Here is a 27,731-nt window from a genome sequence, read left to right on the forward strand (position 1 = left end):
CGAAGCATTCTTTATACGAGTGTGGAAACTTGTCCCTGGTAGATGGAATTTAAAGTCTTGAGAGGAAATTTGAAAGGGAAAGTTCATGGGCTTGGGTTGTTACAAATCGTATCAAAGCTAGACTTTGAGCGATGTGGTAGCAAGGAGGTTGAGCCTCGAAGGGGGTGGACATGAGGCGAAGGACGTTGGGCCTTGAAAGGGGTGGATTGGGTCCCACATTGATAGGAGAAAGGGAATGAGTGCCAGTGAGGATATTGGGTCTGAAGAGGGTGAATTGTGAGATCCCACGTTGGTTGGAGAGGAGAACGAAACATTCTTTATAAGGGTGTGGAAACCTCTCCCTCTCTAGCAAACGTGTTTTAAGGCCCGGAACGAAAAAACCCAAATAAGACAATAACTGATAGCGGTGGACTTGGACCATTACAGGTAAATTGTGAGATCACACATCAGTAGGAGAGTGAAACGAAAGACTTTCTTATAAGGGTACGGAAACCTCTCCTTGGTAGACGTGTTTTAAAGGTAGATTGTGAGATCACACATCAGTAGGAGAGTGAGACGAAACACTTTCTTATAAGGACACGAAAACTTCTCCCTAATAGACGTGTTTTAAAATCGTGAGGCTAATAGTCATACGTAACAGGCTAAAACGAACAATATCTGATTAGATGTGATGGTTAGTATGATTGGGAAGATTAGTTGATGCATGCATGCATGAGGATTAGGGGAAGTGACAAAGCAATAACTAAAAGAAATTAATGAAAAAATTACAATTATTTAATTAATTTTAATGATGATATAATAACGTCATTATTTCGTAAGACTTTGGATTAATAGAACTTTAAATAATAATTATAAAAAATATACATCTCTAACCTAATTAATATGTCTCCATTCACCCACCTAAAATTAATACACATAACTATCACCACCAAACATTATCTCAAATTTTATTTTTCCTTTTTTATTTTATAACATAAACTTAATTATTTTACTCCAATTATTCATTAAATATCGATTAAAAAATAATATTTTAAATTTAGAAAATATTGAATCAGAACATTAAAGTTTAAATTTAGAGAAAATAAATTATAATTTTTAAAATTGTATTAAATTAAAAAATGTAATTAACTATTTTATTTTTAATAATATTTAAAATTTCAGGAAAAAAAGAAAAAAGAAAAACACTATGGGCCTACTGTAAGGCCCATAGACAAATGGGTTTACTAAGATCCCAAATTTGGGCCTCTCTGTTTAAATTTGTAAAAAATAAAAAAAATAAAAAATAAATAAATAAAGCATAAAAATAATTTGTTATTTTGAATAGCACAAAATTTCATGAACTATATAAAAAAAAAATATCTACTAATAATATCAACAAAAATTTCAAATTAAGTGATTAAAAAAAATATAAGAACCATAAATTCATACGAACTAAACTCCAAAAATATAACCTATTCTTTTTTTCTCCGTCGCACGTTTGAAAATATCTTAAAATTGTCAAACTTTTCCACTTTTCATTCAAAATAATATATATTATACACTTATGTAGTTACCTTAGCAAAGAAAATCCCTCGTGAAATGTTAGGAATGATGACTCTCCACAATGGTATGATATTGTCCACTTTGAGCATGGGTTATCCACAAAAGGTCTCATACCAATGGAGATGTATTCATTTACCTGTAAATCCATGATCATTTCCTAAATTAATTGGGACTCATTCCCAATATGAACAACTCCAAATTAGTCCTCATTTGCGATACCCGAGTAAACAATTAGTATATGAATGAATCAAGACTACGACCGAAGGAAAGATTTGATATATTTAAAAAAAAAATAATAATAATAATAATGATTGGTGGGGGAAAAAATGAAAAACAAAAGGCAAGAAGAGGTAAGGGCAAGGTTTGGAAAAATGCCAAAAAAAAACGGGAAACAGAATATTCCGTTGTGATTGTTGAAGCACGTGCAGAAGAAGCCAAACTGAAAAACTCCCCCGTGAACCCCGAATTACCCCCACTTCTAATATTTTATCACGTTTATGTCCCTACACTCCACCGCATATCTCGCCTCATCCCATTCAATTAAATTAAATTAAATTAAATGAATTTTTATTTATTTTCAGCAAGAAATCCCCAAAATTTTCAGATTCATTCCAAATCCCCAAAATCCGATCAACATTTTCTCTCTCTCTCTCTCTCCGTTCAATTATACAGAACTAACTAACTTTCTCGGAATCCAAACAGAAATTACAGCCAATTTGGAAATTCCGATTTCATTTCAGTGTTTCCAGCGTCCAATTCAACAATCACAAAACCCTAATTCCAAAATCAATTTACAGAACTACAAATCTCGTTTCGTCTTCCCCGATCGCAGAAGGAAGTGTGTTTTATATGTACATCAAAACCAACACGATCAATCCAGGGAACAAAAAACGCACAAGAATCAATTCACGAAAGAAAGTCGCCGGAGAGTGAAGAGAGAAGATCCTGAAGGTAAATTGAGTCTTCGTCGCCGATTCTAATGGCTTCCAGTACTCGCTCGAACACCAGCACATGACAGGGGATTCGTAGCACTCCTTTCTGTTCGTATCCGTACTCCTGCGCCGATTTCTCCAGTAGAGTAACAAAAACCGGGTGGTTTAGTAACTCGGCACTGACGGCAAACCGCTCCATCTCGTCGCCGACGTAGACCGGAACATGGCCCTGGGGAACCGGCATGGCGCCCTCCGGTCTAGATCGACGGAATTTGCTAGCAGCAGCAGCGCGGAAGGAGTGGGCCCTGCCGGGGCGGCGAGCGGCAGCGGAGGAGTCGGTACGGAGGAGGCAGTAACTGGACTGGGAGGAGTCGGCGACGCGGGAGAGACGGCGGATGAGCTGCTTCATAGCCGAAAATGTTGCAGAGGAGAGAGAAAGAAGGCGATTTGGGGGTTTGAGAAGGAGAGAGGGAATGACAGTATATAAAGTGGGAGAGTGGGGAAATTAATAATAAATAATAAATAATAAATAATAAATAAAAGTAATAATAATAAATAAATAAATAAATAAATAATGAGGTACAGTTAAAGCGTACTTTCAAGGTACAAATCAAAGTGCCTTCTCTTCTTCACCCACTCCCTTTCTTTATTTTAATTTATTTTTATTTAATTTTAACCTCCTTTTATTTATTTATTTAATTTAAATCATAATTTCATTTTTCAGCCTTATTAATTAGGTAATTAAATAAATATTAATAATCTCAATAATAAATATAAGATTTTAATCCACTTGGATTAGGTTAATGTTAGTAAATAATAATAAGATTTTAAGAATAATTAAATCACTAATTATCACCGAAAAATTATTATATATATTAATTAAGTAATTAATCTTAGCGTAGGAATTGGGCCTTCCTTTTATTTAATTAAGAGTAAAGTATGAATTAAATGCCGTCGTTTATAGCCACGTATACATCAGACAAAAATTTCCCTTATTTTATGGTCAATATTTTTATAATTGTATAAGTCTACATATAGTTGAAAATTATTTTTAAATAAAAAAATTAAATTAAATTAAATTAGCTATATCCTGAATTTCTTCCAAATTTCTCTGATAGAGAATTTATTAATTTTTATCCATTTTCACATGAATAATTACTCGAACGCGCGACTTAGAATTTCAGTTCTTAGAATTTTCTTATGTTTATAACGACCGACCAAGTCAATCACTTGTAAGTTTGATACAGTCAAAAAGACAAATTTTATACATGGTTCGGTGAAAAAAATTAAATTAATTATTTGTTGAATAGTATATAAGGAAGCGATCATGGTCTAAAAAAATGAAATTTTATTTTTGAATTTAATTGTGAGAAGGAAACATTTGTGTTGTCGTTTTCGTTAAACCCTAATTTTGAATTCCTTTTAAAAACGTCCATTTGGCAGACTTTTGATAATAAATATATAAATAAATAAAAGATTAGGGGAGGTCCGGCTGAGTGCGGCGGACCCCGGTGGCGCAATTACCGGTTCATCCATTGGACCATTTAGTTTATCGGTTTATTTTATTAAAACAAATTTCAGTACATATCCGTGATTCCGAATTCCGTTTGCCTCGTTCCACACTCCACCACCTTCATCGTATGCGCGTGAGGTAAACGCTCCAATCGACATGTAGTGGTGAGATTCAGACGAAATTTTGGATGTGGAGCCGGCAAGAGGTAGCGACATGTCGGCTGAGGATGGAAGTGATATCTTATGTTCCTCTTTTAAAAAATTTTATCATATTATATGCTTTTTATTTATATGATGTGGAAATCATTTGGGTTTTCTTTTTTATTCTTTTTGGGAAAGTCGTGTGAAATGATTAATAAACTTTTTTTAAAGTAGGCGGAATTTTCTTGACCGTAGGATTAGGAGATCGGAAAAAGCAAGAAAAAAAAGAAAAAAAAAATTAATTTAATTTAAATAAATGGCAAAAATTCCAAGACGGGGAGGAGAAAATTAAATGTTTACTCACGAAGTTTCCAGCTGGCTTCTGGAATTTTTATTTTTGGAAATTAATTAATATTCCAAATATAAAATTCCTGAAATTTTCAAAAATATCCCAACGCTCCTTATCATAAGAGAAAGACGGAGGAAATTGACAGCCACGTCACATGGGTAGTTTAGTCAAATCACTCCGATTAATTTTTCGTATAATAATAATAATAAATTTAAATATAATAGAAATAATGGAAAATAAGGGAAATGGGCCCAATAAAAATAATTAATTAAAAAAGGAAGGTGGGAGGGCGGTCCTTCCGTGATTGCCGTACTGTCAAAACGTACAAGAGGGAAGGTACAACCAAACCGAACCGAACCGAACCGAACCGGCAGATGAGACCCCACTCAACCCGGACTCATATTTACTCTTTGTTTGGCAATAGTGTTAGATAAAGCCTTTACGTGGACAGGTATGGTTTCCATTCAATTGCCCTTACTCATCTCTCTCCTTAATCTCATTTAAGCCAATTTAATGTTATGCATAACTATCGCCTAATTTTGTTGCTTAACATTTTAGTTTACGAATTAATTTAGGTCTCGAGATTCATTCTCGAGCATATATTCTCGATGTAGAGTCCCACATCGACTAATTTAAGGAATGATCATGAGTTTATAATCAAATAATATCATCTAACTGAAGCAAAGCTCTGAGAGTTTATACTCAAAGATAACAATATCATACTATTGTGGAGAGTCGTGTTCATCTAACGAAAGCAATCTGTTTTACTGATTTTCTAGAGTAAGTAAATGGCCTTATAAGAAATGAAAAAGGCAAAATTGAGAGGGGAATATGTATAAATATGAATGAAATTGGTCCAAAAGAATGAAAATGAAAGTGTGGAATTATTTAATGAAGAAGGCCAAAATTTGTGGAAATTTCAAATTTCAACCCCAAAAAGCTCCACGTCAGCACTCTCCATTTATTATCCCTCCACTACCCTCACCTTTATTTCTCTCAATTTTTTTCATCCACATCTTTCCTCTCTCCATTATTCTAAATAAATTAAATTAAATTTTATTTCATTTTCAAAATATATAATCATTAAAATTCATTGTGAAAAAAGATTACACATTAATTAAATCCAAGATTTATCTCGTGGATATAAAGCAAATTTATCTCGTGGATATAAAGCAATGGAGCTTTGTGAAAAAAAAAAAAAAAAAAAGATTCCCTTTAATTAAGTAAATAAAACAAAAGCATCGGTAAGTGGAATGACGTTAATACCCATTAAAAAATCGTCGAATCGAAGCTTATTACATAATTAGACTTCAATTTACTGGTTTAAAAATAACCCATTTAAGGGCATATTTGTATTTTTCTTAATTTAAGATTATTGTTGTGAATAAAGTGCAAAGTTAAATGAGTATTTTTATTAATTTAACGTTTAAATTAATAATTAAATAATTAATTTTCATAATCAAACTAACATAAATTATTCCATATCTAAAGCACCGCCCATTGAAAAATTTACCGTGGGGGTATATTTTCATTATATAAATTGTGAAGATATAATAAAGTTCAAAATCTTAGGTTATAATAATATATATATATATATATATATATGGACGTTGAATTGAGTGGGAATTTTGATCCGCATACCTTATCGTAAAAGTGCATTAAAGGTGGAACTTTATAAAAAAAAAATTATTTATATATTATATAGTTGAAAATCTTACAAAATAAATACTTTATGTTATAAGCTTATAAAAACCAATAATTTTTATGAGAATTTTCAAAATTTTGAAAGGGTATTTCTTCTAGAAACGGAATAGATTTCAAATATTTTTAATTTCAATATATTTCTTACCAATTTGTTGAAAATGAAACATTTCTACCGTTTTAAATTACATTAAAATAATTTAAGGTTCATAAAAAAAAAAAAAAAAAAAAATTATTATTGGTGGATGTGTTGAAATCCTTTGTCGTACGGATGATGTTTGAATTTATTGGTCGGCTAACACTCTTTGTCTTGTTGTCCAACATGACTGTTTTTCTTGGTAGGCCATCTTAGTCTATGTTTTTGGTATTAACATTTTATATGGTATTTAATAAGCCTCTTTCATTTTTAGGACACTTGTACGGATTAGGTATAAGAAAAATAATCATATGAATATTATCAAAACTTTATACTAATTTTATATTGACCTATGTTTAATTTATTTAATTAATGTGAGAGTTGTCACATCTAACGGTGCCGTTTGGGAAGCTGATGCAGCAAGTTCGCCGTGGGTTACATGGCAGTGCCATTGACCATTCCTATTTATCTCAATTTTTGTTACTTTTGTGGCTCATTTTTTTCCGTTATTGAATTTTCTCGACCCTTCTTTTGGTCTTAAAATATAGAATCTAGAGTCTACGAGAGGTGAGATCCCACGTCGGTTAAGAGCGTGAAAACTTCTCCCTATTAGACGCATTTTAAAATGAGGGGAAACTCCTATAATGAAAACGTTTAAGAGAACAATATCTACTAGTGGTGGGTTTTGACGGTTAAAGTGTTAGTTGATAATTAGACCCAGACAAAATATGTCAAAAAATTAAAAGAAGAACACGAACTTGAGCTTGAACTCAATAGACCCATGGGTGATCATGTCTAGAGCCACTTAGCTCGTATAATTTTTTTTCACTAACGTAGGTGTCATATATTAATTTTTTCGTTGACTAATAAATAGACAGTTAAAACGATCGTGTTTGACACTCAACAAATATAATATATGAAATTCTAGTTAAGTAGTGAGATGAAGAAAATAGAGAGACCCGTTTAGTATTTAATGAAATATCCAACTCGAATGACCCGTAAAGGTATACGCCATTAATTGCATATTTAATGAAGGGCAACAAAGTTTGTTCTCGAATTATCTTGGCCTCACAAAGGTCACATGGACGCTTAAATGTTGTATATTTTAGTGTGTGAAAGGAAAGAAAAGTTTAATTACAACAAACCTAAGAAAGCGAAGGTTTAATTATGTTCAATAAAATGGGCCGTGGTTTGAACTATTCAACGATTTGGCTTGTGGGATTTTGACCATTGAAATGTGGTAGTAAGGACGGATTTGATTGGACTCGAGAGCTGACTAATTTAGTCTCTTGTAAGTTCTGATTTTTTTGTTTTATAATGACTAATAATTGAGATAGAAAGATTCAAACCTTTGACATCGCACATATTATTTCAATTATATAGTTTTAAAAAGTGGAAAATCAACCTAAGTTGTGTTTGGTGATGGGTCAAGATGTTGACTTGACTTTATAAATTCAAGACTTTATAATTTATTAAAGGGTTTATTTTGACTCAAATCATCCCACACGTATTTGGTATAGCGTTGAATAGTGGGTTCTAGATGGTTTTATTTTTAAAATATTATTATCTTTTTGTCAATTAAAAAACTTAAAAAAAATTAAAAATTTATAAACAATTAAAAATGCATGATATTCATGGTTCGTATTTAAATTAATTCAATTACTTCGATGAAAAAAAATTAAAAATATTGATAAATATAATAATGTGAATTTAGAGTTTTAATTAATATATTTGTATGTTAATTAAAATTAATTTTGGTTTGATTAATTTTTAATTACTCATAATCTTGATCTTATTTTCTTATATATAAAAATAAAAAATAAAATCAAATTTTAGAATTTTATTGGGATATTTTTGTCCATTAAGCTCTACTCGAATATTTATGGTATCAAAATTTTATTTAATATTTAAATTTAGTCACGTAAACAGCCCATGCGATATTAAAGTGGGCCAACTTTGTCGGCCCATTAAGCTAAGTTGGATCCATGGGCCGAACACCAACACGGCCCAACACATAATAACACTTTATTATTATTATTATTATTAATCATGGGAAATGTGATACTTTTAATAATATAAATATGTTTTTTTTGTTTGAATAAGGACCGTCCGTTTAAGAAGGAAAAGTAAACGAACGGTGGAGATTGATTTTGTCGAGTCGAAGAAAATAATGAAAGACAATATGAACTTGAGAAAGTGGGGCCCACAATGGTGGGCGGGATTTTAACCACGACATCCCATCAGCTTTAAATATTTTTTTAAAATTAAAAATAAATAAAAAAACAAAATTTAGAATAACATCTAATTTAGAGAATGATCATGAGTTTATAAAAAAAAAAAAAAAATACTCTCTTCATTCGTTTGAGGCCTTTTGAGAAGCCCAAAGCAAAGCCATGAGAGTTTAAAATGGACAATATTGTGAAGAGTGGTGTTCGTCAAACGTAAATGAATAAATAACATATGAATCACGTCTATGATCTGTCCATTATTTGTTCCTCCTCGAAGCTTCGCGTATCACGAGGTACTCGTTCTGCTGTCTGCCGCGGGAGACATTTCTTCCTCCTTCTTCTCCGCCCTCTCTCTTTCCAGTTTCGCGCCTCCGTTTCTGTTTCTCTGATCGCGAGCTCCATCCGATTTCATCGCTTGGGGTTCCTTTGATTTGGGGTTTTGTACGGTAGGATTTGATTCAAATGTCTGCGGCTACTGCACCGTTGAACAAAATTGAGCGAGCCCACCAGATGTACCGTGAGGGGCTCTATGTCGATGCCCTTAGATTTTACACTGAAGCGCTTGCCATGGCCAAGACCAAGTCCCAGAGGATTGCGCTGCATAGTAACAGAGCTGCTTGTCACTTGAAACTTCATGATTTTAAGAAGGTGCGTAATGATCCCACTATTTTTATTTGGGGGTTTTTGTACTGGTGTGATGATTCCTGAAGAACAATTGTTATTGCTGTTGATTTGATTTCGAATTCGAAGCGGTTCGCGTTTTTACCGGAATCGGATTTGCATTTCGTTTATTGAAACTGATATGTCTAGATATGCTTTCAAATAGTCGAATCGATCACTGATTCTAGAATTATAATCCTTCGCTTGTAGTGTGATTTTTCTTTTCCCTTCGTGTATTTGATTTTTATTCCGTATTTAATTGGAGTTTGATTCCTTATAATCTTATTGTTCCATTCTAGGCAGCAGAAGAATGTACGTGGGTTCTTGAACTTGATCATAAGCACACTGGAGCGCTAATGCTCCGTGCCCAGACTCTTGTCACACTCAAGGAATACCATTCTGCTCTGTTTGATGTCAACAGACTTATAGAACTGAACCCATCATCAGAAGTTTATCAAAATCTTCAAACTCGTCTCAAGACGCAATTGGTATGCACTTACTACTTCTTCCTTATCATACTGTTTGTTCTCTGATCACGTTGATGAAGAATTCAGTTGAGACATTACTGTTTGATGCTGCTTATTATGTTATAGTATTCATATTTGATCTCGTTAATTGAATCATGCCGTGACAAACAAGTTGTATCAGGGTTCGTTTTTTTTTTTTTTTTTTTGTATTGCTGCAAGATACCAATGTGATTCTGGGGTTTTGTTGATCTTATTCATTAATCTTCAACTTGATTGTATACAATTGTGCTTGCGGCCATCAGTAATGGATCTTTTTTATGCTTAAGGAAAGTCACTTGCTCCAATACCTGAATCAGAAGCAGAGTTTGAAGAAGAGGAGGAAGAAGAATATGATGTTGAGTTCAATGACTATGCAGCCGATGAGAAGTGCAATGAGGGAAAAGGAAATGTTATAGCTCCAAGTATTGTTCAGTTACAGAAACCTGAGCACGATTGCAATTTGATAAAAACTACCCTTATCCAGACAACTCGGGGCGACAGTGGATTATCTGATGAAAAAAGGAGCAATCAGAAAGCTGAGGTGAAAAACACCACAAAAAGTGAAGTTGTTGTCCTTCAAGCTCAGAGCAAGAAGGACACGACCGACGTAGGTCCCAATGGCTGGCAAACGATCCCAAAACCAAAAGGACACTCGACTTTAGACTATGCACGTTGGGATAGAGTTGAGGATGATTCCAGTGAAGATGACGACGATGATGAAGAGGAGTCGGGACCTCAATTTCGTTTTCGTGTCAGAACCGTTGGCGTTAAACCTGTGAAATGAACTGAATATACATTCACAATCAAATGCCTCGCTGTCTTGATAGAAAAACGACACAATGAGCAACTCGGAGCTCCATGGATTTGGAAATTCATTCGTTTAAGATCAGTACTGTTGAGACCTTCAGACCTATGTAATGTGTAGTTGGTCAGACGCAAAATTATCACCGTGGATGTGATCGACGAGCAAGCTTTGCACATAAAGATTTTATACAAAGCTCGAGCTGACGCTGTTTGGTTTGAGTTATGTGTCTGCTGTACAACATCAATTTCTTGGTGGTTAATAGAAATGGAGATCCCGTCTTGGATATGGAAGATATCTCTGGTACATAATGTTCAATACTTGTTTCTGTTTCTTGAGAAAAGATGGTATATACTATTATATGCCGCTGTCCGCCACTGATTGATGGTAGACTCAGCAGCACATAAGCTTCAAATTTGATGAAATTGGGAAGAACAAATACTTGTATGATAACAACTGAATGAATTGTTAATTCTCTGCTCCTTCGTGTACCTATGTCTCTGCTATGTTCCTACTTTCTCTGTCGTGGGTTTTGTTTTTGTGAGTTCCTTATAAGGGTGTGGAAACCTCTCCCTAGTCAACACATTTTAAAAACTGTGAGGCTGACGATGATACATAATGGGTCAAAACAGATAATATCTGTAGCGGTGGACTTAAGCTGTCACAGTTTTCTATGACAACCAAGATCGTGGAGGTAAGTAGCCATTATTTATATATTTTTGGCTGTAACATGTTTCTTTTTTGACACCATTATTCTTTGACACCAAAGCTAAGCAAGCAAAAAAGATGTTATGAATTGCTTGGAGTTGGAGAGATGGATGGCATTGGGAATAGGCTAAGCTTACGGCTACGCAATCAAAAGAAATCTCTTCCTTCTTTTGGTGGAGAAGCAACGGATGAAATGAAGAATCATTATTGACATAGTATTATCATTTATTGTCTTTTGTAATTGAGGGCACGTGCCTATGTATTTTAATTAGTTTATGTAACGGTCCAAGTCTACTGTCAGTAGATATTGTTCATTTTAACTCGTTACGTCACCATTAGCTTCACATAACGCGTCTATTAGGGAGAAACTTGTACACCTTATAAGGAATACAATGGAATCTTACAATCTACCCCACTTGGAGGCGTAACGTCCGCCCAATGTTGAGCTCTAATACCATTACCTACCCATATTAGGAATTCAAGTATTTATTTTACAAATGTGACACATACGTAATTTAGGAATTAATGTTGGAGTTGAAACGGAAGGATCGAAAGGTGGAGTCAGACCCGAAAAAGAAGGTGATGGTTGATGGTTGATTGACATTTGTTGAAGAAGACAACCATTTTGTTGAAGGGTTGACATTTGAAGAAAAGAACGACACGATCTTGTTACTTTTACTCAAAGTTTTTTGTTTTTTATAACATGTAGAAAGAACGCTCAATATCCTCCATTTTTGTTGTTTTATCGGGAATGTAAATATAAATAATTTCGACCGAATATTATTATTGTTTTAATATTTTTTAACTTATTTTTGAAAGATAAAAAAGATTAAATGGAATTTTTGTTAGAGTTACCATGGAATCGAAAAGTGAAAGTAGGTGGCATTTTGTATAATTTATTATACATTATGAAAACTTTAGGAATTAATTCGAAAATAAAGTTTATGAGTGTGACACATAAAATACAGAAACCAACCATCAATTTATAGCTTATTTATTATCGTCGTCATCAAAATTATTTATTTATTTTTTTTTTTGGGGGATTCGTCCCATCGTACAAAGCAGCGTGAAAATGGAGAGGGCCGAAGCACCCACATTTTTTTTTGAGCTTAGCTCACTGTTCAGACTGCTTTTCATTCCATCTTCCTCATAAACCCTAACCAACCATTGCCAAAATCTCTTCTTTTTCTTCTGGCCATTTTCACCAGCCCTCATTCCCCCCCCCCCCCCCCCCCCCCCTTAATTTATCTCTCTGTATTGCACCAATTGCTCGAGTTTCTGCAATTTCTCGACTTCTTTTCTTCTCTTTTGCCACTTTAAAAAGGTAATGTTAATCGCATCATTACGCGGTACTTCTGTAAGCTCGATTAGTTGTCCATCAATCTCGTATGTAATCCAGCCTATTCGTTTGTTTACGCAATCTTTGTTCGTTTGAATCTGAAATTTATTTTGTGATTTCTGGTTGCCTTGCTTGGAATTTTGGGGTTTCTCTTGAATGTTCTTTTCCGGAAGTTACTGGAAAGATTTGTCGAACTCATGGGAGGGTGGCAATCAAATGTTTCTTTGGCCATGGGTGTTGGGGTAGACATTTGCCCTTGTATTTGTTCTTGGCTATGCAATTGTTGGGCATTTGATGAGCCCTGTTGTTTTCATCTTACTAAGCTTTACACGGGGATATACTGTCGTGTAAGTTTGTTCCGAGAGAAACAGTTTTGTGATTTGTTAGAGTCAAGGTTTTGAGCTGTGGCTGCTTGCCTTATACTATTTGTTAGTGCTTATTCACCAGAAAGTTTATTATCATCATATATTTTGGTTTCAATTGTGTCTTGCAGATTTATGATCATAATTTCTAAATTACTGAATTTGGTGGATCTAACTTCCAGTTTTCCTGAATAAGCTGTCATTGTCTATGAATCTTGAATAACAGGATATGGATATGAATATGGAGAATTTATCATCTAGTGATCCGTCGCATCAGGCGATGTATGAAAATAGTGATTCGAAACACTCACAGGATGGGTTGGAGGATGGTTCTCAATGGTATTTTTCTAGGAGGGAATTAGAAGAAAATTCTCCTTCTAAACAAGATGGGATTGACTTGAAAAAGGAGGCATATCTACGCAAATCGTACTGTACATTCCTCCAAGATTTGGGAATGAGACTTAAAGTGTGAGTATTCTAACAATCTTTAAATGTTTTTTTGCCTTACGGCTTATGCCTTCTGTTCTGTTTCCTCAGTGAAAGGCGTTCGGTTTTATTGCTGCATTTTCTTCCATTTCCTCTTTTAACCGTTGTTTCGCCATTTTTAGATCCTTCTCGAGAAACCTATTCCATTCACTCCTTGCTTTGATATATTTCCAATTGTTGTTAATGAGAGACATTAAATGCACTCTATATCCTTTTCTGTTGTCTGATTTCAATGTTAAGAATGGAAAAGACAATGCATTGACTTTCGTATATCAACAAATAACTTCATTGAATTGTTTTAAGCGGCTTCCTGTTTCCTACACCCCTTCTTTGCCTCTCTTTCTCTCACCATCTTCCCCATGATAAGCTTGGCTCTTTTCAACATATTTCTTCCATTTATTTTGCTGTCTTTTATTTTTAGGGCCACGGAAGGTGCTTTTTGCAATGTAAAAAATTTCTCATGGAGGAAAATTAACTCATCTCTGACTTCAATTTGTTGCACTTATGGGAATTTGATGTGGGTGGAACACTTGCCCTATATATATAGTTTCGATCTTTTCGTGGATTAATTAAAAGAAACAATATCTTTGAGGAAACAAATTCCCAAGTGAAAAAAAAATATCGAAAGAATAAAAGAAACAAGCTAGGGGAAAAATTAGTACCCCCAATTTGTATAAGTAACATTTTGAGAATACTCAAAATGAAACTTTAATGTTGACTTAATCAAACCATTTTTGCCATATGAAATGCTTTTCTTCAAAGATCCTTATGATTCTTTTAGACCAAATTTCAGAAGTGATAGTCTTGACAGTGTTAACCCAAGTTATCCCGTTGGGGACACCCGAGAGTGTTACCCAAATTATTTATCTTTCTTAGAGAGAAATTAAGAATTTTCAGTTTGCTTTTCTTTGTCTCTAGCTATCCCCGATCAATTATTCGATTATCTCAAACTAATATTGAGTCCATTGTTGTTTTTGTTTTTATTATGCAGTCCCCAGGTAACCATTGCTACAGCAATAATATTTTGTCATAGGTTCTTTCTTCGGCAGTCTCATGCAAAGAATGACCGAAGGGTAAGTTCATTCTTCCAGTTTTTGTTAACAAATATTTATTTTGTGTGCATAAGCATATGAGAATTGTTCTCTCAAGGCGGACAATTTATATGCTTTGTTGATTTGGTTTGGTGGCATTTTCAGATGCTCAAGGGGGGGAAAAAAATATTTTTAAAGCTGGCTTTTTATGTATTTGATATTTTTTCTTAGAACATTTTGGAGCTTCAGCTAACTATAGATTGCAAGTTCAATTTTTATAACAGGAGCTTTTCTGTTTCTTTTCACACTGAGTTTGATTTTGATAGTTGTAGCTTTTGTTCTGTTTCTTTTCACAATGCAATCGGTTGAATTGAAAGCTTTCTTTCGAGATGCCCTTTTCATGTTTGGATGAGGACATGGAAATTTGATTCCATGGACCACGGGCATCTATTATTCTGTTGCTCATGCAGGAATCCCAAATTCATTCTATGATGGAATTTCATAGATACATAAAATAGTGCGATTCTTAATATTTCTCTATAAGAAATCTGTGCCTGTCCCAAAGCGGTGGAATCTCTAATACTTGCTGACATGCAATGAGTGACAACTTTACAAAACCCTTTTTCCCTCTATTTAAGTTTTAAAGTTTGTTTACTGTATGATGAAACCAAAACTTATTTGTTCCCATAAACAAAAGCCTCAATAATTTTAAACTTCCAAGCTACCATTCAAAATTATCCGTTTTTTAAATAATTAAACTTTTGGCTTGTCTATGGTCCAGAGTTTGAGCATTTGCAGGATGATGTAGGAAGTCATTTTGGATTTTCTGTCCCCATACAAGGGCTACTTTGACAATACTTTTGAGCATTGCTAGGTCATGGGAAGAGGTCTAGGGTTTGATGCATGTTAACATACTTGTAGACTCATTTGGAGTTACTCTTTGTTTATGATTACCAATAGTTGGGGATCTTGAACAGTTGGTTTGTTTATTGAACAAAATTTGAAGGAACAGCATTCTCTAGTATTTTTTTCAATGCTCTACTGTTTGGACCATTCTTTTCTGTAGGTCCCTAATTTATATTTTCATTTTTCTTTATCGAAATTGGTTTCTTATCCGAAAATAAAACTTCTCCGTATGGTCTCCTAAACAAAATTGGATATTTCTTTCAATTAATACAGCATACGTTCTTTAAAAGCCAAGTGGAATCTCATGGTTCAATGAGTGATAGTGCTTTTTGGAGATTGTGGTTTGAAAGGGTTTTTTTAGGGGAGAACACCAGCCAAGTCAACTTTCAGGACCTTATTAGAATTTTTACTTACTCTCCATCTAAGACTTGTAATTATAGCGTCCACTTTTTGCTGATATGGAATCTCCTTTGTAATGTCTTTGACGTGGTGGCGATATCTCATCTTTCTTCCTTTTGTACTCTCTCTCGTGAAAATGAAATATTAGTTTCTTATCAAAATATACACAGACACACACACACGCACAGACATCAATGCTTAGGTTCACCAAGGCACAACAACATCCTGTTTCTCAAATCTGCCTGCATTTTTATGGTTTGAGACCTTGTATCTAGTTGCTCATCAGCCACTTTGATTGGCTCTGCTTCTTTTGCTCCATCAATTTATGGTTCTCAAGGCCTTAGTAGTAAGACTTGCCTTCTTCTTACACTTATGTTAGGGACGTATTTTTCATCACAGTGATAATGATAACACTAGTCCTTTTCCCTCCTTTATTGAAATTCAGTATTTGATAATCTCTTGGGCCGATTTTTTATTTTGTTGATGTGCTTATGCTTAAAATGTGTTGTTGCAACTTGTTAGTAATAGATCCGTAGTATACATTCATGCCTTGTTCTTACATTTTTTCTTGGTATGTTTAAGAGATAAATTTTTGTTCTTAATATTCCTCCATCCGTTTGGTTTAGTTTTCTTACATTTTTTCATTTTCGTTTGTTATGAGAATTTTGTGGTCTTTATTAAGTCTTATTTGTTGTACTTCATAAAAGGTGTTGGAATGAAAGCTGAAGTAGAGCAACCTATCACATAGAGCTGAGCTCATATACGTATTGAATTGATGATGTTATTTTAGTGCCTCAGTTTAGTTTAATTTTCTTGCAGACAATTGCGACAGTGTGTATGTTTCTCGCAGGAAAGGTTGAAGAAACCCCGCGTCCATTGAAGGATGTTATTATGGTCTCATATGAAATCATCAACAAGAAGGATCCTACTGCAGCCCAGAAAATTAGACAAAAGGTACCAAATGGTTAGAGTGGGTCTATGTTCTGTTCTCATTTCACGGTGACTGGTATCTCGTACCCATGTGCTTTTAGTTTCTGATGTTGTTATTGCTTATGCCAAACTTAAATACTGGGTCATTTATTCTCTTTGTTTGTTTCTTTGTGTCTTTAAATGTTCATTTGCGCCCTTGTCTAAGTTACGAGTGAGCTAGTAGCTCTTTTATTTTTGGCTTCAGCAACATAATGAACTTTTAATGAGCATTGGAATCGACTATGATTTAAACGAAATAGCGCTAAAAATTTGGTCTGCAATAGGATTTATTGGAAGTAAGATTATGTTTGGAACACTTGGGAGTCATCATTTATTCCTTGTTCGATGAAAATGAAAGCGTATATTTATTTAAACGATTAAATTATTTATGAACACATTCACATAATCTCCTGCAGGAGGTGTATGAACGGCAAAAAGAGTTAATTTTACTTGGGGAGAGGGTTGTTCTCGCAACTCTTGGTTTTGATCTTAACGTGCACCATCCCTACAAACCCCTCGTTGAGGCAATTAAAAAATTCAAAGTTGCTCAAAATGCCTTGGCTCAAGTAGCTTGGAATTTCGTCAATGATGGGTATGGGCTGTATGGCAGATTGCATGCCTTGGTTTTTTGTATTGTGCCCTATAGATGGCTTTTCTCCGTTCTCTTTTCTTGAAATGGGGATGTGGTATGCAGATTGCGGACATCTCTTTGCTTGCAATTTAAGCCTCACCATATTGCGGCTGGTGCCATTTTCCTTGCTGCCAAATTTCTCAAAGTTAAACTCCCATCAGATGGGGAAAAGGTGTGGTGGCAAGAGTTTGATGTCACCCCACGGCAATTGGAGGGTCAGTGTCAATGCCATTTTCTTTGAATGTAGCAGTGCACCAGAAACTGGTTCTGCATTGAACTTCGTTTTGTTGAAGTACTCGCTGAAACATTCGCCTTCGTTCCTAGATCTCGTGTTGAGAAAAATTTACATTTTAAGCCAGGCAAAAGTATATTCTTGCAGAAGTGATGCATTTGGAAAATGATATGCTTAACTGTTCTCATTTTCCCTTCTAATAATTGGATGTGATTCTAACAGTGAATGGTTATCTTTTGCAGAAGTCAGCAACCAAATGTTAGAGCTTTATGAACAGAATCGATTGCCTTCTGGTGAAGCTGATGGAAGCATTGGAGGTGGTCCTTCCAATCAAACCTCAATAAAAGCTCCCTCGAACAGCGAAGAACGTGCTGTAGCGGACAATCATGCACTTGGTGCGGGTCTTGCTACTTCAAGACTTGGAACCTCAAAAGCTAGTTCATCTAGGCCAGCTTCTGAACACTCATTTGCAGGTGACCAGCCATCGAGAGCAATGCGGAATCATAGTATCGAAAGTTCGAATGTAGATTTTAGAAACCCTTCCAATCACAATACAGGTAGTGAATCTAAGGTTAGACAGGAGATGGAGACATCGGCTTTCCATGACAAGGGAAATGCTCAAAACTCGCTAAGGCATCAGTCTGAGGGATTGGTTGGGCAAGACCATGGAAATGATATGAAATCAAAGGAAACAACAAGGGATTCAATGGAACTGAAAGACAAACATGTAATTCGAAATACAGATCTTAGAGAAGGTACACTCGGTAAATCTCAGGACGCTATCAAAAAGATCGACAAGGACAAAGTAAAGGCTGCACTCGAAAAACGAAGGAAGTCTCTCGGCAGCATGACCCAGAAAAAAGAATTAATGGATGAAGATGATCTGATTGAAAGGGAGTTGGAAGCTGGTGTTGAGATGGCTGCTGGGAGTGAGAAAAACAAGCGAGAACAGAGGCAAAGTTGGAGTAAGTCATCGAATAAACAAGAATATGATGATTCATATCAAGACAGTCATTGAGAGGACGATGAAGATGAGTATCCTCAAGGAAGGTGACAGTCTCATATGATATAGATTCTAGCAAAATGGAAGAAGGGGAGTTCACAAATGCTCACCATGCTGGCTATGAACATCAAGATTCCCCAAAGTTGAACAGTTGTAAGAAGAGACAGGGAGCTCACAGGATAAAACTCTTGAAGAGAAAACCAAGTCCGAGTCGTGTCAGGTAGTTGCAGCTGGTCGAACAGAGACGGACCATGAGAATCGTAGAATCATGTTCGACAAGTTTCACCAGAGGTAGTAGTCATTGCTGGAATCACTCGTTGTCCGAGATCAGTTTAAGGGCTATGCTCTCCGGTCGCGGGACTTGATGAACATATATACTCTATTGAGGGGCTCTCTTTGATGTCAGCACAAGAATGTGATGATTAATTGTTACTTTTAAACAAATTAGCATCGTTAGATTTGGCTGATTATAATTCTGTTCGATAGAAGTTTTTATTTTTTCAGAACGTATCAATTCTTCTTCTGACGATCGATTCGATTTGAGATGGTTATATTTTATCTCTTCAACAAATTTTGTAACATGGTTGGGATCTTTTTTCTCATGTATTTTGGAAAGTTAGAACCTATGAACGATCCTACCTACTCCAATTTCAATGCATGAATTTGAAAATCAGATCAAACCAATAACAAAAGGGAGCGCGGCAATTATGGAATCGAATCTTTCTCGTTTTGTTTCTTTGTTGAGAATTTGCGTGTTTGGTAAGCCCTTAATTTTCCTCTTCGAACCGTCATAGCTTCGTTTCGGAATTCTTTTCGTCTCATTTCTGCTGTTGAATCCTCAACCTCCGCTTCTCTGTCTGTAATTCATAGAGAGAGATCGAGTATGTCGCAGAGCAATGGGCCTGATTTCAACCTACCTGATGAGATTTTGGCGGTGATTCCAACGGATCCATACGATCAGCTCGATCTTGCGCGAAAAATCACCTCCATGGCGATTGCCTCTCGTGTGTCGAATCTTGAAGCAGACATGGTAAGGATGAAGCAAAAGCTTAACGAGAAGGAAATAACCATCTACGACCTGCAGAAGAAGTTGTCTCACCTGGAGCACGCGAACCAGGAAGCTGAATCTAGGTTGAAGATCGCGCTTGATGATAATGTAAGCGGCACACTGTTCGCTATTGAGATTGACAAAACAATTTATCCGTTTTTGCTCAAATTCAATGGCTCTTGATTCTGCAGCATCTCAATTCTCCACGAAGACGAATGACTGATAGCTCAGTACTTTGCTTTTGATTGACGATTCAAGAAAAGGCCAAAATATTCCGAATTATCCTCTTAATCTCTGCACTAAGGAACATAAACTAGTTCTTGGGTTTTATATAATCTTCGTGCTTCTCCTTAATTGAGCAGTTTCTTGAACTTGGTTCCCCATGCCGTAGAATATCTAATTAGTTAATTCTTTGTGTGGGGGTTTATCATTGAATCAGTAGAGTATTACTTTCTTTTAAGAATGAACAAAGAGGTGATTGTTTTGATAGACTCTTGAGCCTAATTTTCTGGTTCCTCATTGAAGTATATTTGACCTTTTGTTTTTTGTTTTATGAAGACGAGGCTTTCCATGGAAAGGGATGCACTATCAATGACTTCAAAGAAACTTGGACGTGATTTGGCAAAGGTGAGATTGATGTCACTCTTTGTTATGCAGAAACAAGTTGTTACCTTTATTCCTCTGCCTGTTTTACCTCTCTGTTGCTGTCAAGCTTGACACTTTTGTAGTATTGAGCTTTGGCTACTAGTTAAACTTCGAGTGAGATAGCTGCTTTATGGTGCGAACTGAAAGGATATCCATCTTGTATTGCTCATAGACTAAGATAAGAGCTAACATGTGGGCCAGTTATGGCATGTGGTGTCTCTTGAACTTAGATATCTGCCTGGCTTCTGGACTGGAAGGAAAAAGACCTTAGGATATGAATCTCTAAGATAAGTTCAATCACTTTTTTTTTTTTTTTTTTTTTTTTTTTTCTAATGAGAAATATAAAGTTGGCATCATTTTCTTGATTTCTTTCCCTCTTATGGGAGTTCGGTCAGAGGATCTTGGGAAGTTGGGTCAGAGTAATTTTAACGGCCTAAGCCCACTGGTAGCAGATATTGCATCTTTGGGCTTTCCTTTTCGGGCTTCCCCTCAAGGTTTTTAAAACGCGTCTGCTAGGGAGAAGTTTTCACACCCTTATAAAAAATGTTTCATTCTCCTCCCCAATCGATGTGGACTTACAATCCACCCCTCTTCGGGGCCCAACGTCCTCTCTGGCACTCGTTCCCTTCTCCAATCGATGTGGGACCCCCAATCCACTCCCTTCGGAGCTGAGCATCCTTACTGGCACACTGCTTTGTGTCCACCCCTTTCGGGGCTCAACCTCCTCACTGGCACATTGCCCGGTGTTTGCTCTGACCATTTATAACAGCTCAAGCCCACCGCTAGCAGATATTGTCCATTTTGGGCTTTCCCTCAAGGTTTTTAAAATGCGTCTGCTAGGGAGAGGTTTTCACACCCTTATAAAGAATGTTTCGTTCTCCTCTCCAACCGATGTGGATTTCACAGTAATAAAACAAAAGAAGATAAATTGGCTTTGTGCACCTTTAGTTAGAATAGAGTTCGTGTCCTATTCTACCATGTCTTTCAATTAGTACTCTTACTCTTTTCAGTTTATTGTAATCACCTCTTATGTTATTTTATATAATTTTTGGCATATGAGATGAGTGCTTCAGTTCATGAGATTTCATACTTTGTTGTGAACCTGGTGTCTTTCATACTGCAGCTGGAGACGTTTAAGCGACAACTTATGCTATCATTGAATGATGAATCCTCTGTAAGGTTTCCGGTCCATAAATTTTACCAGTTATGATATGCTTGGCATAATACATATATAAGTTCTCCTGTGATGTCTTCTCTTTTCCAGCAAACAGAAACTGTTGATATTGGGACCTGTGATCAAGCAGTTCCTAAAGCATATACTGACAAGGGTAATATAGAATTTATTGATATTAGTTTTCATCTATCTGTAATATGTTCGGTGTTCAATTGGACTTAACTTTCACCTGGACTTCAGATGAGGTAACTGATGGACACGCCACGCGTTCTTTCGGTGGTTCTACGGAGACGAGAAACACAATAGATGAAGGTATTATTTGTTACCCTGTTCAATGCAAAGGATAGAAGATAATGAACTGATAATAATTAGATTATAAACATAAATACCAAATTAATATCTTAAAACCATGCATTAATTGAAATCCTGGAGAATGTCATTTTTGTTGCCAGTTGGTTTTCAAAGAATCCTCTTCAATTAATGGTCGATAAATTAAACACTAATGGCAAAGTTTCACCTCCAACAGGAAAACATCTTGGACAAAGATTTTCATCGCTGCATATCACCCCAAGGTTCACTCCATCTGCGACTCCAAAAACTATTTCAAAGAGTGTATCCCCCAGAGGGTATTCCTCCGTTGCTTCGCCACAGATAACATCTGGTTCAACTTCTCCAACAAAACTCTCATATGATGGACGAATCGCACTATCTCCGTGGTACCCGTCAAGCCAGCAGTCTTCAGCAGCAAGTTCTCCTCCTCGTTCTCGTCCATTGGCCGGTAAAGAAATGTTTTCTTGTTTATTTTAATGTGGATTTTCCAGTTATCTATTACTGCGAACATTTAAATTTAGATGCTCCCTTGGGGGTAAAGATTTCAGCTATTTCTGTGCCTGTTTGTATTATGATTTTCTGTCTTAAATTCTGTAGGTCGCGCTGCTCGAGTTGATGGCAAGGAATTTTTCCGCCTTGCCAGGTTTGTTTTTATATTCCACTGGAACTATGTGATCAATGAATCTAGACTGAAAAGAACATGTTGACTGATGAATTTGTAAATTATTCCAGGAGTCGTCTGTCATACGAGCAGTTTAGTGCCTTCCTTTCAAACATAAAAGAACTCAATTCTCAAAAGCAGACTAGAGAGGTAGATTCATCAGTATTTAACAGTTTGCTAAGAACTTTCATATCTTGGGACCTTTTTTGTTCACTAGTATATGGTTTCAATTGCCCTTTGCTTCCAGGAAACTTTAAGAAAAGCAGAAGAGATATTTGGGACAGATAACAAAGATCTTTTTCTGTCATTTCAAGGATTGCTTAACCGCAATATTCACTAGGCCTCTCTCTAGTAGATATTGTTTACAATCACACATGATCTCTCCTAGTAGATTATTAGAGAGAAAAATCACAATGTTTGTTCTCAACGGCTGCTTGCTCGCTCTGAAGACGTATGTATGCTAGTAGATATTGTTTACAATCACACATGATCTCTCCTAATAGATTATTAGAGAGAAAATTCACAATGTTTGTTCTCAACGGCTGCTTGCTCGCTCCAAAGACGTATGTATGCTGCAAGCAGGCTCACACTCACGATGTTTTTGTAAAATATCAAACCTCTTGTAGTTGAAACTTCTTTTTCTATGGAAATATTGACTTTGGTTTTTAGAAAAGTGAAAGAAACAAAGAAAAAAAAAAGAAAGGAAATGGAAAAACCTGTCGAGTTATGTACCTCCATCATGTGCTATGTCTCTGTGACAACTCTATTTGGGAAAAGTATTACTTCCAGAACTCAAAGGCTGTGTGCTGTCAAGTTTGCATTTAAAGGAGGGAAGTCAGTGCGATCTGATTGAAAGAAACTAACTTATTTATGATGAAAAGTTCAGCCTTTCACTAATGTTATTTGTGAAATATCAGGGGATGATAGCTTGCAGGAGAACCCAGAAAAGTGATCATCTCAGATGCTCCATAATCAGCGTACGTTCACTTGGGCTACATTGATATGAAACTCTGAATTATTAGATGGTGACTCAGTGGGTAAACCTCAGGTAAAAGTAGTGATTCTTTCTGCCAAGAAAACTAATGGGAATCATTCTGTTTTTCACTTGTCTTTTTTGGGTTATATTCATTGGTTTCAATTTCACAAGTTCCCTATATTTTGGTACTTCTCATTTCAGTTTAGTTTAGTTTAGTTAGGAATCACGACTCTCCACAATAGTATGATATTGTATACTTTGAGCATGAGCTCTCATAACTTTGCTTTGGGCTTCTCCAAAAGGCCTCATGCCAATGAAGATGTATTCCTTACATCCTCCTAACAATCCTCCCACTGAACAAAGTCCACTATAAAGCCTCTCCTGAGGCCTATGGAGCTCTCGAACAGCCTCCCCTTAATCGAGGCTTGACTCCTTCTCTGGAGTCCTCGAACAAATTACATCCTTTGTTCGACACTTGAGTCACTTTTGACCACACCTTCGAGGCCCATGGAACCCACGAACAGCCTCCCCTTAATCGAGGCTTGACTCCTTCTCTGGAGTCATCGAACAAATTACATCCTTTGTTCGACATTTGAGGATTCTATTGACATGGTTAAGTTAAGGACATTACTCTAATACCATGTTAGGAATCATGACTCTCCACAATGGTATGATATTATCCACTTTAAACATAAACTCTCATTTCTTTGTTTTGGGCTTCCCCCAAAATGTCTCATGCTAATGGAGATGTATTCATTACACCCTCCCACCAATCCTCAACAAGTTTAGTATAAAGTTTGCAGGTGAAGTAACCCCATAATTGCCTCCAACTTCTCCATTTGAGTTTCAAACACCATATTCCCCAAAACCCATGCCCATATGTACTGGAACTAACAGAGCCCACATCTCAAAACACAATAGAAAGCTTTTGAAACTGCATAATAAGGCCAAAATGTACATGCCCTTTTCCTTTTCTGAAATCCCCTTTCCCCCATTGAAGTGAAGGGTTGATGGTACAACAAGGGGTGTGTAGGGGACCGAAACATTAGGGGCAGTCAGCAGATAGGGAGACTCAGACAAGGAGAAAGAAGAAGAGATATTGATTTGTAGAATGATGGGATGGAAATTGGAAAAGGGTTATTAGAAGAAAGCACCCGATACTCTCTCTTAGGCTTTACAAAATACTTCTTTTGAGGCAAACGCAGAGGGCTGACGGAAAGATAAGATTTTTGGTCAAAAGAATCTGCAAAAATGGCTGTCACTGTTTTGATAAGATTGAGATTCTCAAGTTGCTCGTTCTCTTTCGGCATACGCACATATATATTGCTTTAAAACTCATTTTCTTTTTAGATAACCAGATGTTTTTGGTATGTGTAAGATTAGACATCGGTTGGAGAGGGCTGTGATAATTTTGGGCTCTAATAGTAGGGTATCAAAGTCTGAGACACCGGACAGTGTGTCAGCGAAGACGTTAAGGTAGATTGTGAGATCCCACATCAGTTGGAGAGGGGAAGAGGGGAACGAATTATTTCTTATAAAGGGTGTGGAAACTTCTCCCTAGTAGACGCGTTTTAAGACGATACGTAACGGATCAAAATGGACAATATCTGCTGGTAGTAGGATTGGTCTGTTACATCATCCTTCCGTTCATACAATGAAAAAACAAAACCATTTTATTCCAAATGTTAGAAAGTTACCCAATTTTCAGACAAAGTTAGTTGGACAGATTTGTATAGAACCCATATATGGATTAAAAACCCAATTCCAAGACTAAATTCATTCATATCAATCCTGTAAAGGGCATTTGAAATGTTGAAGAGAACAAGAACAAGAATAAGAACAGACCATTAAAGGAATATTTCATATAATGGCAATAAAATGATGGGTAATCAAGAAGAAGCCTTCAGATTTGGGGATATATTGTTGTACTTGGACGTCTGGATGCTCTCTCAGGCAAACCCATGTGTTGGATTCTTTGGTTGTTTTAGTAGTTCTTAGGCTGTCTGTACTGCAAGAATACTATTCGCACCAGGCCTCCCATTACCCTCTCTTTTCTGCCTTCTTTCCCTTTTTCATCTTCATACTTTTTTCTTTCTTAATTATCTATTATAACACATCATTTACCTTCATTTGAACCAACCGTTCAAACCAACCGACAAGGACAGAGTTCCTATAGTGAGATCCTACATCGGTTGAAGATGAGAATGAAACATTTCTTATAACAATGTGAAAACCTCTCCCTAACAGACCCGTTTTAAAATCGTGAGGTTGACGGCGATACATAACAGGCTAAAGTGGACAATATGGGCTTGAGTTGTTACAAATGGTATTAGAGCTAGACACCGGGCGGTGTGCCAGCGAGGATGCTGGCCCCCAAGGGGCTGGGTTGTGAGATCCCATATCGGTTGGAAATGGGAACGAGACATTCCTTAAAAGAATGTGGAAACCTCTCCCTAACATACGCGTTTTAAAACCGTGAGATTGATGATAATATATAACGGGTTAAAGCGGACAATATCCACTAGCAGTAAGCTTAAGTGTGATATGGAAAGTTGCAGTAACAGACAATTTACGGTCAGGTGACGGGGCTACCCTACCCCTCGTTGCATCAACTTACAAAGATGACCCAATTGTTCTCTATAAAAGTTGGATGCATTCATAAAAGTATTGGATTAAAAGAAAAACCAAAATTTTTTAGACCCCAACAAATCTCTCTCTTTCTTCTTTCACATCTTTAACTAATCTCCATGGCTTCATTTCCTCACTTCTACTCCGACCTTCTTTATCCCAACAACTTTTCCGACCTTCAGACCCTATTAATGGCGGCTGGAGACCCCGGAATCGGTGGTATTAGAAACAACAACGACGACAACAATAATAATAATATCGACTTGCCTCGTGGGGAAGAAACTTTTGTTCCTGCCTTTGATCGGATGGCGTCGTTCGAGTCCGATACCCAATCGCCGCTCCTAACAATGCCGTATCCTGACCTGACTCTCCCATCATCGCCCGAGTTTAACAAGGGTATGTATGGCATCCATAGCGTGATCGGAAACCAGCCACAAGTGCCCGGCTCATGCAATTACGACGACGAACTCTTAGGCTTTGTGCCTGATTTGAAGCCCTTCTATCGCAACATCTGGGTAATAATATGTCTCGAAATTCAAAAGCTTAAGCTAATAAGTTATAGTATGATATTTGAAGTATTTTGTGACGTAGGGACCTCAAAGTAGCTACGAAATGCATGGCGTGGAAGAGACAAATATTAAGGTGGCAAGTCGCTACTCGGAAGAAGAAAGAAAAGAGAGAATTGTTAGATATTTGAAAAAAAGAAACCAGAGAAATTTCAACAAAACCATTAAGGTTCTAACAATTCTCCTTTTCTCTCTTAATTTATATAAATATATTGTTCGGGATTGTTGGGAGAGGAGTCTCATATTAGCTAATTAACGGATTGGTCATGAATTTATAAGTAAGGAACACTGTCTCCATTGGTATAAGCGATTATGGAAAAGCTTAAAGTAAAGCCACGAGAGTTTATATTCAAAGTGGACAATATCATATCATTGTAAAGGTCTGTAATGACTAACGTATAATTCTTAAAATCCTCATGGTTTGGTTTTTGTATGCTATTTCACAGTATGCATGTCGCAAAACCCTAGCAGACAGAAGAACACGAGTACGAGGAAGATTTGCTCGCAACAACAACGAGCTTTGTGACACTGAAATCCCTCTCAAAATCAACCATTTAACTGCCCCATCTCACAATCAAACGGTAAAAACCATACAAATTATCCATTTTTCTTGATTCTATGTTTTTTTTGTTTATAAAGACAAGACCTTTATCATTTTTTGTGTTTTGTTGTGTTTTTTGGACAGAATAAGGAAGAAGAAGAAGAGAGCTGGCTGCAAGAACTGGCAGCAAGTTTGATGTATTTACCTTATGTGACAAATTATGGAGTGTAATTTGACACAATTATTACACGTAAAATTTGATCGACCTTTGTACCTTAAACTAACTATTAAAAATGACTTTTTTTTTTTTTTTTGGGTTCTAAAAAACTCTCTTTTTCATCAAGTGGTTCTTCATACATCATTGCTTTTTTGCTTTTTGAGATGTGCTTCTGTTTCTGTAGTCTCCATTTGCACGAAGTTATGGGCCCGTTTGACCAAAATACGAGGTTCTATATCGGATGGAGAGGGGAACGAAACATCTAAGGATGTGGAAACCTCTTCTTAGTATACGCGTTTTAAAACTGTGAGGCTGGCGGCGATACGTAAGGGCCAAAGCAGACAATAACTGCTAGCGGTGGGCTTGAACG

The 27,731-nt window shown here is 36.2% G+C and overlaps 4 protein-coding genes and 1 pseudogene across 4 annotated transcripts; 4 read left to right on the forward strand and 1 right to left on the reverse strand.

Annotated features, from left to right (window-relative positions):
• Positions 1-2,077: 2,077 nt before the first annotated feature.
• On the reverse strand, positions 2,078-2,934 carry LOC111777516 (auxin-responsive protein SAUR71 pseudogene; annotated as a pseudogene).
• A 5,865-nt stretch (positions 2,935-8,799) lies between these two features.
• LOC111776742 (uncharacterized) lies at positions 8,800-11,000 on the forward strand. Its single transcript, XM_023656077.2, has 3 exons — positions 8,800-9,189; positions 9,501-9,689; positions 10,000-11,000. Exons 1-3 carry the CDS (start codon positions 9,004-9,006, stop codon positions 10,489-10,491), a joined length of 867 nt encoding a protein of 288 aa, XP_023511845.2. The 5' UTR covers positions 8,800-9,003; the 3' UTR covers positions 10,492-11,000.
• A 1,444-nt stretch (positions 11,001-12,444) lies between these two features.
• On the forward strand, positions 12,445-19,156 carry LOC111776777 (cyclin-T1-3). The gene is made up of 7 exons (XM_023656135.2): positions 12,445-12,541; positions 13,145-13,386; positions 14,396-14,477; positions 16,560-16,694; positions 17,126-17,301; positions 17,404-17,555; positions 17,815-19,156. Exons 2-7 carry the CDS (start codon positions 13,148-13,150, stop codon positions 18,588-18,590), a joined length of 1,560 nt encoding a protein of 519 aa, XP_023511903.1. The 5' UTR covers positions 12,445-12,541; positions 13,145-13,147; the 3' UTR covers positions 18,591-19,156.
• Positions 19,157-19,197: 41 nt separating this feature from the next.
• LOC111776778 (uncharacterized protein At4g15545) lies at positions 19,198-23,164 on the forward strand. The gene is made up of 10 exons (XM_023656138.2): positions 19,198-19,334; positions 19,446-19,731; positions 20,182-20,250; positions 21,392-21,442; positions 21,533-21,596; positions 21,683-21,754; positions 21,969-22,220; positions 22,370-22,415; positions 22,505-22,583; positions 22,681-23,164. The coding sequence occupies exons 2-10, from the start codon at positions 19,459-19,461 to the stop codon at positions 22,771-22,773; spliced, it is 999 nt and encodes a 332-aa protein (XP_023511906.1). The 5' UTR covers positions 19,198-19,334; positions 19,446-19,458; the 3' UTR covers positions 22,774-23,164.
• Positions 23,165-23,563: 399 nt separating this feature from the next.
• On the forward strand, positions 23,564-27,487 carry LOC111776779 (uncharacterized). Its single transcript, XM_023656139.2, has 4 exons — positions 23,564-26,552; positions 26,629-26,772; positions 27,050-27,184; positions 27,289-27,487. Exons 1-4 carry the CDS (start codon positions 26,157-26,159, stop codon positions 27,373-27,375), a joined length of 762 nt encoding a protein of 253 aa, XP_023511907.1. The 5' UTR covers positions 23,564-26,156; the 3' UTR covers positions 27,376-27,487.
• The last annotated feature ends 244 nt before the right edge of the window (positions 27,488-27,731 follow it).

This window comes from Cucurbita pepo, chromosome 16, assembly GCF_057944985.1.
Source record: "Cucurbita pepo subsp. pepo isolate OVF chromosome 16, ASM5794498v1, whole genome shotgun sequence".
Taxonomy (NCBI): domain Eukaryota; kingdom Viridiplantae; phylum Streptophyta; class Magnoliopsida; order Cucurbitales; family Cucurbitaceae; genus Cucurbita; species Cucurbita pepo.